The following is a 13,120-nucleotide window of genomic DNA, read 5'->3' as shown; positions in this document are numbered from 1 at the left end:
GACGGCGGGCTCTTCTTCTCTCGAACAAACTGAAACGATATCATTTTTTACGACTATCGTCTACATGGCACCTCCAGCACTCCCATACGTCGATAGCACGGTAAGCCCACATGGGCTGGAAAAGAGGGAACGAAAACAGGAGAAGAGAGACGGCGGGCGTGAGTTTCGAGAGAAGAGGACGGAGGAGCGAAACGAGACTGAAACTCACTGTGAACGTCGCCTTACAGATCGAGCAGAACCTGGGTTTCTCGTCCACGAGCTCCTTGACCTTGGCGTTCTCCTCGGCCTCCTTCCTCTGGAGCAAAAAGTCGAGCACTTCGGCTTTCTGGAGGAGAGGGAACGATTCGGTTTGGGGAGCTTGTTTGTAGAGAGAGGCGTAGACTTGAAGAGCGGTCTGAGTGAAAGGAAACGATCAGAGTCAGTCAAAGTTGGAGGTTGACATAAGAAGGGGAAAGAAGACGCACCTGTCCGAGGTTCCTGTCGAGGTGCTGAGGAGCGTAGATGACTCGATCCTTGAGGTCGTGCTCGTTGCAGAACGCAGCGGCTCGCATCTGACCCGACTCCTCCTTGAACTGAGCGACGATGATGTCCTTCCGACTTGACTTGACCTGGGATAGGAGGAAAGAGGACGGTCAGCTCAACGAAAGAGCGGGCAAGAAGAGGGAGGGAGAGGGTTGACTTACGAGGGAGATCTCGAATCCGAACCTGTATCCCTTCGACATCCCACAAGCGACGTGGAACACCTTCGGGCAGTCGTTGCACTTGATGACGGCTCCTCCTTGTTTCGAACAGATCGAGCATATCTGAGGAAGGACGAAAGACGAACGAAGTCAGCAAAACTCGACGCGTCGAGACGAGACGATCGAAGACGCGTCGACTCACTCCTTCCCAAGCCTCCTTCTCAACAAGGTGAATTCCTTCGACCTTGGCGTAGACTGAGCTGTCGGTGAAGCGTACTCCAGGAACGAAGACCGAGCAGAGGACGTGAGCCCAGTTTCCCGCTCCGGCGGTTGGTTTGAGGGTTTGGAGGTAGTTGGGTTCGTCGGGGTAGAGGGACTTCTTGTGAGACTTGTTGAGAGGATTGGGAGGCTTTCCGGGAGGACAGAAGATGCAGTGAGGATCCTGGAAGGGAAGAAAGAGAGGATCAGCGAGAGAAACGAGGAAGAGTCTGGACTGAACGGGAGCGGGAAGCTCACCAGTCGATTCTCGAGAGTCTCCAGATTCGCACACTGATCGCAGCGATACGGATTCGATCTTGACTCGGGAGGGATTCCAGCACATCCTGAGAAGCGAAGAGAAGGAGAATGGTGAGTACACGGGAAGACAAGAGCGAAGAGAGGTCGAAAACGAGCTCACCGGTGTGAACCCGAATCGTGCAGTTCGAACAGATGATCATGGTGTCGGCGGGCTGAGAGTGGTTGCAGCACGAGCATGGGGTAGCTCTGACGGTAGATGAGTTGGTGGAGGTAGAAGCAGCGGTGGTAGACGAAGCAGCAACCTGAGAAAGAGAGCAAGGGACGCGTCAGAAACGTTCCTTCGAGTTCTCGACGCGTCGAATCGAACTCACCTTCTGACGCTTAGATGGAGCTCCCAAAGGAGTTCCCTCCCTCTTCTCTCCTGCAGCAGCAATAGCAGCAGCCATCCTTGCCGAGTCCTGACGAGGAACGTAGGCGTACTTGAGGTAGGTCTGACCGTCCTGCTCGCACCAGAATCCCGTCCCGACCGAACGAGGGATCTTCCACCACCGCTTCGACGTCCTGGTCGCACAGGCATCGCAGACGAGTTTCGCCCCTTTGTCGATAGCTGGGTTGTGGACGGAGTCGGCTTCGAGCGTCGATGAAGCGAGGGGAGAAGGAGGAGCAGGTCCGATGGCGGTTGAGCGAGACGACGAGAGTTTGGGCATCCCTTCGAACATGAGCTTGAGCTGTTCCTCCCTCCAGACTCGGTAGTATCGAGAGTTCTCTGCTGGAGTTCGTCCGTCGGCTTTGCTAGCGAGATGGGTGTCGAGACCTCCTCGTTCCTCAGCGCAGACGGCCATCTTGTCGACTTCGGAGGGAGTGAACTGGGAGAGCGAAACGAACGCGTCGAGAGAAGATTAGAGAGAGAAGCTGCAGAGAAGAGGGGAAGAGGGAAGTCAAAGCTTACAGTGACGACTTCGAGTTCAGCTGATGTTGAACGTTTCATCTGCTCGAGAGCTTTCGCACGAGGAAGACGAGTGTAAAGTTCGACGGCTCGATTGATGACCCCGAGGTTGTGAGTAGGGATGGGAAGCTTGAGAGCCTTGACGGCGTTCATGTAATCCTCGACTTGAAGAGCAGAAAGAACAAGCAAGGTCAGCCTTCTCGAATGGATCGAGCTCGAGAGAGGAAAGAAAGGAGGAGAGGACACACGTCCATCGACCGGACGACTGAGAAGACGAAGAGTGCTGTCTCCACCTCGTTCTGGAAGTTCCGACGAGTGAACTGAATCGAAGAGAAGAGAGTAAGAACAAGTGGAAGAAGGTTTGAGCGGGTTTCAGGAGCGACTGACCTGTTGACGACTTGGGAACGAGATCGTGAGACTCGTCGAGCTCCTCCTCGACGACGCACTGGAAGTTCTTTCCTATCCGAGAAGCTGAGCGAGGGAAGATCGGGTAATCCGGATCTGTGAGAGTAGATAGCGCGTCAGCGAGAGCTGTGAACGAAAAGAAGAGTCTGAACGAACCGAGGGTGTCTTCGGCGACCGTGTGAATTCTGAGGAAAAAGGGAGGAATTGTTCATCAGTCCTTTGTTCTCCTTCGAAGTTCGAGCTCAAAAGATGAGACTCACCCGAAGTATCTGTACGGCCACCCTTTGTAGGTAGTTATCGTTCCCTTCTCATCCCTCTCCTTGTCGTACTTGACTGTCGGAATCGTGGGAACTTTGACCTTTTGAGGCGCCGTGGCGGCGTGAGAGTTGACGTCTCGGTCGTGCTTTCGAGCGCAAGGAGCACAAGCCCAGCTGTTTCGAGGAAGCAGGACGAGGTCGAGTCAGTACAAGCGAGTAACAAGGGAAGAGCTGAAACTGACCTGTATCCCTTAGCAGGTTTGGTGAGGAGAGGAGGAGAAAGGCAATGCATGTGGAAACCCTTGTGGCACGAGCTGAGAGAAAGGAACGAGGAAAGGTCAGATCTTCCCTCGATCGAGAAGGTTGAAATAGGTCGGATATCTACTCACTCGCATCTGACTGCTGTGAGAGAGGACGACCAGTCGTTACAGACGGAACAGGTCTGGTAGGTGTCCGTCAACTCGGCTGCTGCTTCCCTTTCGGCGATGATGTACTGGTAACGAGTCTTGAGGGTTTCGAGAACCTTGGTGGGGACTGAAGTGGGGAAATTATGAAGGTCAGTTCGGAGCAGCTCCCTCGAGGTATAGCGAAAAGGAAGAAACTCACGGTTTCGAATGAGCGACACAGAGACGACCTCCAACTCTCTCTTGATGTAAGGGTCGAAGAACTTGTTGTAGAAGAAATGATCCGGCTTCTGCTTCCACTTGGTGAGATCCTCGATCTGATCCTTGTGACGAACTGGATTGAAAAGCAAGAGGAGAGGCGAAGTGAGCGGGAGGGAGAAGGGAAGAAGGGAAGGACGAGCGAGTGGCGCAGTGAGAAGGGAGAGGGGGGTTTGGGAGAAGAGTCGACGATTCTCACCGTAGCATTTTCCTCTGATGTCTGAAACGAGTCTGACAGAAGAGTTGATGGCTGCAAAAAGGACTCTGCGATCTGTGAAGGCTCTCGAGGTGATCTGACGGAGAAACAAAGGGAAGGAGGGAGGAGGTGTGAGGTCGAGCTTAACGATCTCGAGGGGGGACGGAGGGGGGATCGTCGCTGTAGGTTGCTATAGGACCCACATCTCTACGAGAGTTGATGGAAAGTGGTAAGAATTGTATCAGCTTCCAGTCCTCGAAGAACCAGAACGTCTAGTAGATCAACTCACTCTGGTCTGAGAGGAGGAGCGACAGAAGGAAGGGACGGCTCGCGGTCAGCTTGGTCGTTTTTCGCCTCGCATCCCCTGAAGTCAGTACGAACCTGTAGTAGCCAGCTAGTTTAACCTCTGCACGAGAATGATCCAATCCTCCCTTGGCGTTTCTGGGAACTGGGAGGAATTCTATCACTCTGGCGATTCCGAAAGGCTGACCTCCCCAGCTCGGTGCGACGTAGACGGTTTCTGCTCGTTCAAAGAAATCCACCGTCAGTCAGATCGATTCAAGACCAGCAGAGCGTCCAGTATGACCGGATAACTTACCATTAACGCTCACGACTTCTCCAGAAGAGATAGTGACCTTCTGAGGGCCTGCAGTGGAGGGCGAGACCATTCTCGAGGGGGGTGGGAGGAGCTGTCGCGGTGGGAAGGGGAGGAGGGTAGAAACACGCTTAGGGCTTGGTGGGTCTTTGGAAAGGGTTCCTTGAGGGTATTTGGAAGGCTGAGAGAGACGGTGAAGCGAGGGAGAAAAGGGAAGAGGAAGGACGGTGTGTGAGAAGTTGAGCTCGTGGGCGTTTTGGAGGAGAAACGAGCTCGTCGCTCTCCTCCCTTTCTCTCGTTGTTTTTCATGAGTCTTCTCTTCTACTTTTCTCGCTCTTCGACTGGCTTTGGGGACCGGAATATATGCAAGACATGGGTATAATGTAGCCAGATCCTCTATAAGATTTACCAACGGATAAAGTCAACCACGAAAAAAAACAAAGATCCAGAACTCGTCTTCCTCCAGCTAACTAGATAAATTAAGCCTTGGTCTCGTAACGACGCCTGAACATAGAATCGACCTCAGCAAGGTAGTAAGCTCCGTCCCAAAGGTTATCCAGCGATCCAACGGGAGTGTACGACGAGGAGTTGTGGTTCTGCTCCCGAAGCTGCGACGACGAACGAGAAAGGAAGAGGGAAGTCAAAAACTCGAGCGCAAGCTGAAGATGAGAGAGGAGAGATAGGACTCACGTTCAGGCACTGGACGAACTCCTCGCAAGGAACAATGTTCATGGCGTCGAGCCTCTCGGTGAACTGCAGCTTCTCGGCCATCTCAGTAGGAGCAGACTTGACCTTCATAGCGAAGACCGAGGCAGCAGCACCACTTCCGTACGAGTAGAAGAGCAAACGCTTGTTGACCTGATAAGGAAACGAGTGAAAAAGCGAGGGTCAGATCTGAGAGAAGAGGGAGAGGGCGGAAGGGTCGACTCACGAGAGACTCAGGTTTGGTGGAAGCAAGGAGGGAGACGAGCGATCCGTAGAGGGACGCGGTGTAAAGGTTACCGAGTCGCTTGACACAGGCGGTGGTAGGCTCGACGGCGGACTTGTAGGATCCCTGGTAAGGAGAAAGTCGAAGGTCAGCGAAGTTGAAAGAAGTCGTGAGGTCGAGTTCAGACTGACCTTCGAAGCAGCAATCATGGCCTTCTCGACGTTCTTGTCGGAAAGAGAAGCCTTGAGGTCCATAGTAGCGAACTCGACGGGCACTCCCTCGAACATAGGGTCGGTGGGGTGGTTTCGGAAGTCGTTGTAGAGCTGGAGAGGAAAGAGAGAAGGAGAAAGGTCAACCCCGTGTTTTCTCGACCTCCATCTCGAGAAATCCTTCCCAACTCACCATTCGAGCGTGTCCCTTCTGGACCTGCTTTCCGTAAGGACTGAGAGAAGAAGGAAAGACGCGTGAAAGAGGAGTCAGCTTCGTGCAAGCTCAAAGGAGGAAGGGGGAAGCTCGAGAGACGCGTTCAGCCGAAGAAAGTGAGCTCACGAGTGGAAAAGAACGTAGTCGAACGAGGCAGCAGTGATTCCGTGAGATTGAGATGAGGATCCGTTGGTTCCATTGGTTCCGTTGGTCCCGTTGACTCCGTTGACCTTGGAAGCTCCGTACTTCTTCTCGTACTTGTTTCGGTAAGACTCGTAGGCCTTGTCGACAGCGTGGACGTAGGAGGTGACCGAAAGAGGTCCATCGACGATAGGCTGTAGGAGTAGAAGAAGAGCGATGAGGAAGGCGTCAGTTGAAGTGAGAGATATCTAGCAGCTCGAACCAGAGCTCGAAAGAGGGAAGGAGAGGACGAACGTATTCGGACGAGAGGTTGGGCTTGTAGAAGTCCCAAGCGTTGGTCATGAAGGTTCCGTGGACGGCTGAAAGCGATAAGAAGAGGTCAGCAATCGTCTTCTCGAGTGAGGGCGAGCTTCAAAGGAATTGTAAAGCTCACGCTCGAAGACGATGGGAGCGTTGGGTCCAATGAGGATGGCACAAGCTCCAGCTCCTCCAGCAGGTCGAGCAGGACCCTCCGAGTAGACAGCAATATCTCCGGTAAGAACGATGGCGTTCCTTCCATCCCAACTCTCACTCTGAACCCAGTTGATGGCGTTGAAAAGGGCAGCGGTTCCACCGTAGCAAGCGTTCTTGGAGTCGATTCCCTCGATGTCGGTGTTTCCGTGCGACTCGAAGAGATCCATGAGAACACTCTTGACCGACTTGGACTTGTCGATGATGGTCTCGGTTCCGACATCAAGTCGACCGATAGACTTGGGATCGACGTTGTACTTCTTGAGGAGACCGGCGACAGCTGATTTGAGAGGAAAGAGGAGGGAAGGAAGGAGGTGAAATCAGCTTGAACTTTCAGCCTCTCGAACTACAGAAACACCGAGCTTTGAAAAGCTGAAACTGCAAGATCGTCCATCCTAGACATCCTCGCCACCTCTGACTCGTACTCTGATGTCGTAAAACATGAGAGGGAGCCAGAAAACGACGCGATCCCCTCGCTGCCCCAACAATTGAACGCTCGCTCCCTCCTTCAAAAAAGACAGCCTTCGAGCTCAACTCACCGTTCAAAGCGAAGGAGTTGATATCTTCACGATCATCAGTGAAGGCCATGAAGTCGTTTCCAAGTCCGATGGTGTATCGTCCAGCGGCAACGCCATCGAAGACCTCGAGGTCCTTGTGAGAGATGGCCTGTGGAGGGGAGGAGGAGGAGGAGGAGGAGAAAGAACGAAGTCAGCTTCGCGAGAGCTGCATTTGAGAGATACGAGAAAAAGAAAGAGATCTCACCCTCTTGGGGAAGTAGATCTGCGGGATAGGAACATCGATAGGCAAGAAGTCAGCTTGGAGAAAGAAACCAAGAGCTAGGAAGGTGCAGGAAGAAGGAGTAGGGGTCGCTCGAGAGCTCAAGGAAGGACGAGAAAGGTGAAGCTCACCTCGATTCCAAGGATTCCGACATCTTGAGGTCGCTCGAGAGAAGCAGTCATGGTTGGAAAGGAGAGGAGTTGGAGAGGGTAGAGAGGGAAGGGAGGGGCGTGGAGAGGACGAGGAGAGAGGGTTAAGGGTGAAAGGGAAAGAAAGAGCAGGAGGAGAAGGAGGAGAGCGAGGAGCCCAAAGTCGAACGATGTCTTGCAAGGCCCGCAGTTTTAGCATCAGAGCGTGCATATTTAGTTCATAAAAGATCGTACGTTGAGGACGCATGGGACATCAAAGGATATTTTTCAAAGTCCGAGCGGGCGAGGAAGTTTGACCGCTCTCGGAGGAAAGGAAGGAACTCTGTGAACGACGCGTCGTGTCGAGCTCGTCCGAGCTCGTTTCAGCACGTTCCTCGAGATCCGTTTCATTTTTTTTCGGCTTGAGTCAATCCAGGATGCACTAGTGCTGTGCTTGGGCTTCAAAATCGCCTCAAAGATGCGTATCGCTCGATTTGTTCAGCACTCGATCATCTCTCCTTCAGCCCTCCGAGCTCGCGAGCTGCTTCCTTCCCCCGACTCACCACTGCACCACCGTCGACGCTCCCGCTTTCCCTACTGACTCTTGCTCTTCTCCTCTCCCTTTTCTCTGAACCACGATGCCTATCCTCTCCAAACTCTTCTCCTCCAAGTCTCGAATCTCGTCCGGTCCCCCTTCGCCAACAGACGTCCCCAAATCTCCTTCCTCCGTGGCCAGCTCGTCCTCCTCCTCGAGACGTCTCTTCGCCAAAGCTCCTCCTCCTCCGCCTCTTTCCTATACTCGGCCGATGGACTGGTTCGACGGAGAGACCCTGAAACCTCAAGAGCTCAAGCCTTCGTCCTCGTCCTCGTCCTCAAAGCTCAGAGGCAAAGGAGGAGGGAAGGGAGAGGAGGTCGTGAGCTCGGTCGTTGGAGGAATCGCTTCTGAAGAGGATGGGTCGGGAGTCATCTCGAACGATCCAGCTCTGGAACCTTGGAAGTGGTACTTGACAGCTAGGTGAGTCCTCCCGTCCTGCTGGAAGAAGTTTCTCTGAATCTCCAGAGGACCGAGCGAGCTGACCTTTCGACGATCTCTCCCTCCCTTCAAGATACGAACACTTTCTCAAAACGCTCAATCGCCTCTCTGCTACCCACCCCAAAGGACTCGAAGGCTTCTGCTCAGCCTATGAGACGATGGGTCTGATCGTGAGCGCCTCCTATACCCCTTTTCGAGCTCTCTTTCTCACCCTCGAACGTTCTTCGACCTCAGATCAACGCCGACTCGTCCATCACCTACACAGAGTTCGCTGAGGACATCGCTGGAGCTTCTTTGATCGGCGACTTCAGTGAGTAGCATGTTGGCTCTCTAGTTTGATCTGGAATTGACTTCTCTGGCTACTGTGCAGATTCTTGGAACCCGTCGTCGCATCCCATGGCCCTCGCTTCCTCCTCGTCGTCGTACTGGTCTGTTCGCATTCCAGCGAACGCTGATGGAGTCCTCCCGATTCCTATCCACTCCGAGGTCAAGGTAAGCTCTTCTCCTTCGTCTTCATCCCGCGATCGACGCTGATCTTCCTCTCTCTCTGCCAGGTTCGACTTCGATTGAAGAACGGGGAGACGGTCGACCGCTTCCCTGCCTACCTTCTTCGTGCGACTCAGCAGCAAGATCCTCCGGAATCCAACTTCCGAGCTCGTATGGAGAAGTTACCTCCGAGGTATAAGGGTGTTCGACTACCCATTCCTAGAACTCCCAGGTTCGTGTCGCTATCTCTGCGTCGCAGGTGTGCCAAGCGGCGTTGACCCGTCTTTCCATCTTGTCAAACAGGATTTACGAAGCTCACATCGGTGCTGCTACTTCTCAAGATAACGCCGTTGGTACTTTCGCCGAATTTGAACGCGACATCCTTCCTCGAGTTAAAGCTGGAGGCTACAACACCTTGCAGTTGTGCGTTTGACCCTCTCTTCTTTCTTCCTTCCCTCCAACGCCAAATCTGACCTTGAATTCCTCTTTTTCAGGATGGGTATCATGGAGCATCCATACTACGCGTCCTACGGCTATCAGGTCTCGTCTTACTATGCTGTTTCGTCTCGATTCGGTTCGTCTCGGTCTCTCGACGTCGGCTCCCCTCGCTCTCGCTGACCCTCCATTTCGTTCACAGGCTCGATCGAGTCTCTCGTCTCCCTGATTGAGGAGGCTCATCAATCCGGAATCAGAGTGATCCTGGACGTCGTTCACAGTCACTCGTGCTCCAATCTCGAGGAGTCCTTGAACGAGTGAGTCCGACAATTAGTTGCTCCTGCTCGAGAGACGAAAGCTGACTTCCTTCCTTTTGTTAGGTTCAACGGGACTGAAGGGATGTACTTTAGAGAGGGGAAGGAAGGTAGACACTCTGTTTGGGGAACGTGAGTTCTTTCTGGTCTCTTTTCCTTTGACTTCGAACCGTTCGACTGACGCGTCCGTTTTCCTTTCCAAGCCGAATCTTCGACTACAAGAAGACCGAGGTCATCCGTTTCCTTCTGTAAGTTATTTACACCAGTTCTTCCGCATCGAATCTATCTGACTCTTGCTTGACTCTTCAGATCCAACCTTCACTTCTGCGTCGACCGACTTGGATTCGACGGGTTCCGATTCGACTCTGTCTCGTCGATGCTCTTCAAAGATCATGCCATCGATCGAGCCTTCTATGGAGACTACGGAGACTACTTCTCGTCCAACACGGTCAGTCAATCGGTTTCTCATCCGAACGAGTGAGATTTCGGCTGATCTCTTTCCTCTCTTCGATCAGGACCACGAGGGAGTCGAGTACCTGATGCTGGTGAGATCATCTCCGTTTCTTCTTTCTTCTCTTCGACTGACCCTGATATCGTCCCTTCTTCCAGGCCAATCATATGCTCGTGAGTCTCAACCCTCTCTCTTCGACGGCTGGTCGGAAGATCTGACCCGTACCTCCCTTCCCTCTTAGTCGACTCTCTTCCCGTTCATCACCACCATCGCCGAGGATTTTGCTGGTTTCCCAACCCTCTGTCTCCCAACTCGCATCGGAGGACTCGGATTCAACTACCGTCTCGGTCTCGGGAACCCAAACTTCTGTAAGCCTCGACGCGTCGATCAACCTCCCCTCTGCTGAACAAAGTCGCTGACCGAACATCTCTTTCTTTCAGGGTTTGGCCTTTTGAAGGAGGGAGTCGATGAGTCTACCAAATGGAAGGTTACCAACATCGTCGCTTCTCTCGGAAATCGAAGAGCTCAACTCGGAGAGAACAGCATTGCATTTGCTGAGAGTCGTTCGTTCGAGTTCACGCTCTCTCCTTTCGCCTCGAGACTGACCTTCCCCTCCTTCTCCAGACGACGAGTGTATCGAAGGAGGAAAGACCATTTCCCATTGGCTCTTCGACTCCGACATCTACAGCAACATGAGCCTTCTTCAACCTCCGACGCCTCGAGTTGAACGGTCAGTCGCGTCTTCGTCTCGTCCGCTCGTCTCTCTTGCGACTGATCTTCCCCTCGGTTCTCCTTCCTTCAGTGGACTGGCTCTTCACAAGCTTATTCGGCTCATGACGTGTGCCTTTGCCGGTGAAGGTTACATGAGTGAGTCCCTCGTCGAGATTTCTTCCCAACCTTTCGCTGACCCTCTCTCTCCTTCCTCTTCCTCCAGCCTTTATGGGAAACGAGTTTGGACATCCAGAGGTGAGCTGACTCACACCGCTGAGTCGTGAGCTCCTACTGACCTCCTTCCTCTCTTCCCTCTCCTAGTGGCTCGAGTTCCCGTCGGTCGCCAACGGATTCCAGTCTAGTCACGCCAAACGACAATGGGGACTCTCGGATCCTGAGCGTTCTCTTCGCTTCTCAGAGCTTGGGACTTTCGATAAGCAGATGATGTGGTCTGAAGAACGAGGAGGCTGGGGATCTGGAAATCTCGCTCACGTCTTCACCCAGGACGACGTGAGTTTGCGTCCTTCCTCTCTTCGACTCGTTGCGACGCGACTGACTCTGTCCTTTCCTTCGTCCAGTCGACTGGTCTCATCGTCTTCCTTCGGTCTTCTCACCTCTTTCTGGTCAACTTTCATCCTACTCGTATCTCTCGAGCTGGGAAGTACCCGGTCCCAGAGCATTGGAACAAGCCTGGACATTACAAGGTCGTTCTCTCGACGGACGGAGGACTCGCTGGAACGCAAGTTACCTCGACTGGCAAGGTGAGCTCCATCCGCTTGACAACTCTTTTACCCTCTCGAACATCTTACTGACTTCTTCGCTCTTCACAGCTCGATGTCGCACCTCTATCCGCCCTCGTCGTGGCGAGGTTCAACAACGCGGGAGGGATGCTGAAGGGCGGGAGGTGAGAGAGACGGTCGCAGGACGATCTGTTTCGGAGCTACACGTTTGATAGAATCGCCTAAGTTATGATATCTACGACTTGTTGTCTTCTTGCGACGAGCTGAAAACTTTCATCGATCTGATGCTCGAACGCACGTGAGAAAAGGAGCTTCTCCACCGAAGCTGCCTTCCTTTCGATCCTCCTCCTAACGACCACTCTCTCTTCCTCCTCCTTCTTTTCCATCCTCCCCGCCTCTCTCTTTTCTTCTTCCCTCCGTTCACCCTCTCTCTCTCTCCATCCACCCTTCGGAACTTGGATCTTGAAGATGTCTTCCTCTGAAGCTGAGGCTTCCTGGCAAGAACTCATCGACAAGCGAGTCCTCCCTCCCTCCCTCCCTCCCTCTCCTTTCCTTTCCACAAAATCTGACCGTCCTTCTGTTCATCCATCCTTCAGAGTCTACTACTCGGATCGATACTCCACCGACTTGTTCGAGTACAGGTGAGAAAATCTCGATCTTGTCTTCTATGCAGCTGGGAGGAAGAGCCGACGGGAGGGAGGGAGGGAGGAGGGCAGAGGAGAGAAGGTCAAGCTCACCACCCAACCAACCCCTCTCCCCCTCTCTTCCTTCCCCCCACAAGACATGTCATCCTCCCGAAATCGATGCTCAGGCTTCTCCCAAGCGAACTCTTCGACAAAGCCTCCAACAAGACGGTCCTTCGAATTCTGAGTGAAGAGGAATGGAGGTGAGGGAGCGGAAAGGGAGGAGGGAATGTTGAGCTCGAGGCTGACCTTCTTTCGGTTGGGCTTAGAGGGATCGGGATCATGCAGAGTGAGTGGGTCTCATAGAATGTACTCTCGTTGACAGGAAGAAGAGCTCAAGCTGATCCGTTCTTCTCCTTCTCCTTTCTCAGGTCTCGGTGTTCGTCCAACGTTCGCAGACGGCCGCGTTCTCTCGTCGACCTCATGAACTGACGCGTCGTTGCTTCTCTTTGTTTCTCGTTTTTTCTACAGTGGGAGCACTAGTGAGTATTCTCATCTTCTTCGTTCAACTGATCATTCAGACTGAGACGAAGCTGACCCGTTTCTCTTTACTTGTTTGGTCGTGACTAGCGAGGTGCGTCGGGTCGTCGACTTCGACTCGTCCCTTTTCCTCTCTTCCTCTCACGTCTTCCTTCGCTGAAGCGATCTCTCCCTTTTCACTTTTCCTCTAGGTCCACAAACCCGAACCCTGGGTCCTTCTCTTCAGACGAGAGGTCGACTTCGCTGTGAGCTCTCGCGTCCCTCCTCCTCCTCCTCCTCCTCTCCGAACCGAAGCTCACCCTCCTCCTCTTCTCGTTCTCCACGAAACAGGCCAAGCACCCTCATCTTCAACAACAGTAGTCTCCAGAATCTCGACATCCATCTCCAGCCTTCACTTATCTCCTCGTCGCTTCGTCTTCATCTTCGTTTTTCGATCTAGTTCTTCTTCGACCTCCAGCTTGACGCTCGACGGTCTCTTCTCTCTTCCCTTAGGTTTTGTTTTTCTCATCTCATCTCTTCTCTTTCTCAGCTCAACGTCTTTACGATTCTCCATCTCTCCTTCGCGTCCCCAATCCATCTCGTATCATCTCTTGATCTTTCTCCGTCCGTCCATCTTCATGTTT

At 53.1% G+C, this 13,120-nt stretch overlaps 5 protein-coding genes across 5 annotated transcripts; 2 read left to right on the top strand and 3 right to left on the bottom strand.

The window, feature by feature from the left end:
- Positions 1-40: 40 nt before the first annotated feature.
- Positions 41-4,330, bottom strand: BDY24DRAFT_414071 (uncharacterized protein; the record flags this gene model as incomplete). Its single annotated transcript, XM_076643261.1, has 21 exons — positions 41-115; positions 209-394; positions 465-608; positions 684-803; positions 883-1,122; positions 1,197-1,282; positions 1,357-1,498; positions 1,568-2,062; positions 2,146-2,306; positions 2,391-2,462; positions 2,530-2,643; positions 2,704-2,732; positions 2,808-2,978; positions 3,047-3,118; positions 3,194-3,338; positions 3,411-3,542; positions 3,666-3,759; positions 3,827-3,869; positions 3,952-3,957; positions 4,044-4,182; positions 4,261-4,330. The coding sequence occupies 21 exons, from the start codon at positions 4,328-4,330 to the stop codon at positions 41-43; spliced, it is 2,736 nt and encodes a 911-aa protein (XP_076498038.1).
- A 287-nt stretch (positions 4,331-4,617) lies between these two features.
- ERG13 (hydroxymethylglutaryl-CoA synthase) lies at positions 4,618-7,307 on the bottom strand. The gene is made up of 11 exons (XM_076639881.1): positions 7,168-7,307; positions 7,022-7,039; positions 6,799-6,925; positions 6,183-6,539; positions 6,044-6,108; positions 5,735-5,943; positions 5,588-5,627; positions 5,377-5,508; positions 5,189-5,311; positions 4,948-5,115; positions 4,618-4,865 (listed from the first exon to the last, which is right to left on the bottom strand). Exons 1-11 carry the CDS (start codon positions 7,216-7,218, stop codon positions 4,737-4,739), a joined length of 1,419 nt encoding a protein of 472 aa, XP_076498037.1. The 5' UTR covers positions 7,219-7,307; the 3' UTR covers positions 4,618-4,736.
- Positions 7,308-7,667: 360 nt separating this feature from the next.
- BDY24DRAFT_384842 (glycoside hydrolase superfamily) lies at positions 7,668-11,586 on the top strand. The gene is made up of 21 exons (XM_076639880.1): positions 7,668-8,179; positions 8,271-8,367; positions 8,432-8,507; positions 8,568-8,689; positions 8,752-8,915; positions 8,987-9,106; positions 9,178-9,257; positions 9,321-9,435; positions 9,499-9,564; positions 9,636-9,680; positions 9,742-9,880; positions 9,948-9,977; positions 10,042-10,056; positions 10,125-10,251; positions 10,324-10,446; positions 10,508-10,613; positions 10,686-10,750; positions 10,818-10,849; positions 10,916-11,104; positions 11,173-11,355; positions 11,425-11,586. The coding sequence occupies exons 1-21, from the start codon at positions 7,803-7,805 to the stop codon at positions 11,500-11,502; spliced, it is 2,349 nt and encodes a 782-aa protein (XP_076498036.1). The 5' UTR covers positions 7,668-7,802; the 3' UTR covers positions 11,503-11,586.
- An 18-nt stretch (positions 11,587-11,604) lies between these two features.
- On the top strand, positions 11,605-13,108 carry BDY24DRAFT_384835 (cyclin-dependent kinases regulatory subunit). The gene is made up of 9 exons (XM_076639879.1): positions 11,605-11,849; positions 11,931-11,975; positions 12,116-12,220; positions 12,287-12,306; positions 12,389-12,396; positions 12,489-12,499; positions 12,520-12,521; positions 12,687-12,742; positions 12,828-13,108. The coding sequence occupies exons 1-9, from the start codon at positions 11,803-11,805 to the stop codon at positions 12,855-12,857; spliced, it is 324 nt and encodes a 107-aa protein (XP_076498035.1). The 5' UTR covers positions 11,605-11,802; the 3' UTR covers positions 12,858-13,108.
- On the bottom strand, positions 12,404-13,108 carry BDY24DRAFT_384834 (uncharacterized protein). The gene is made up of 3 exons (XM_076639878.1): positions 12,828-13,108; positions 12,588-12,742; positions 12,404-12,499 (listed from the first exon to the last, which is right to left on the bottom strand). The coding sequence occupies exon 1, from the start codon at positions 13,072-13,074 to the stop codon at positions 12,889-12,891; it is 186 nt and encodes a 61-aa protein (XP_076498034.1). The 5' UTR covers positions 13,075-13,108; the 3' UTR covers positions 12,404-12,499; positions 12,588-12,742; positions 12,828-12,888.
- Positions 13,109-13,120: the final 12 nt, after the last annotated feature.

The sequence above is a fragment of the Mrakia frigida genome (assembly GCF_051309035.1).
Source record: "Mrakia frigida strain ATCC 22029 unplaced genomic scaffold BDY24scaffold_10, whole genome shotgun sequence".
Classification (NCBI taxonomy): domain Eukaryota; kingdom Fungi; phylum Basidiomycota; class Tremellomycetes; order Cystofilobasidiales; family Mrakiaceae; genus Mrakia; species Mrakia frigida.
The sequence above is the reverse complement of the archived record's forward strand: the minus strand, read 5'-3'. Positions and strand labels throughout refer to the sequence as shown.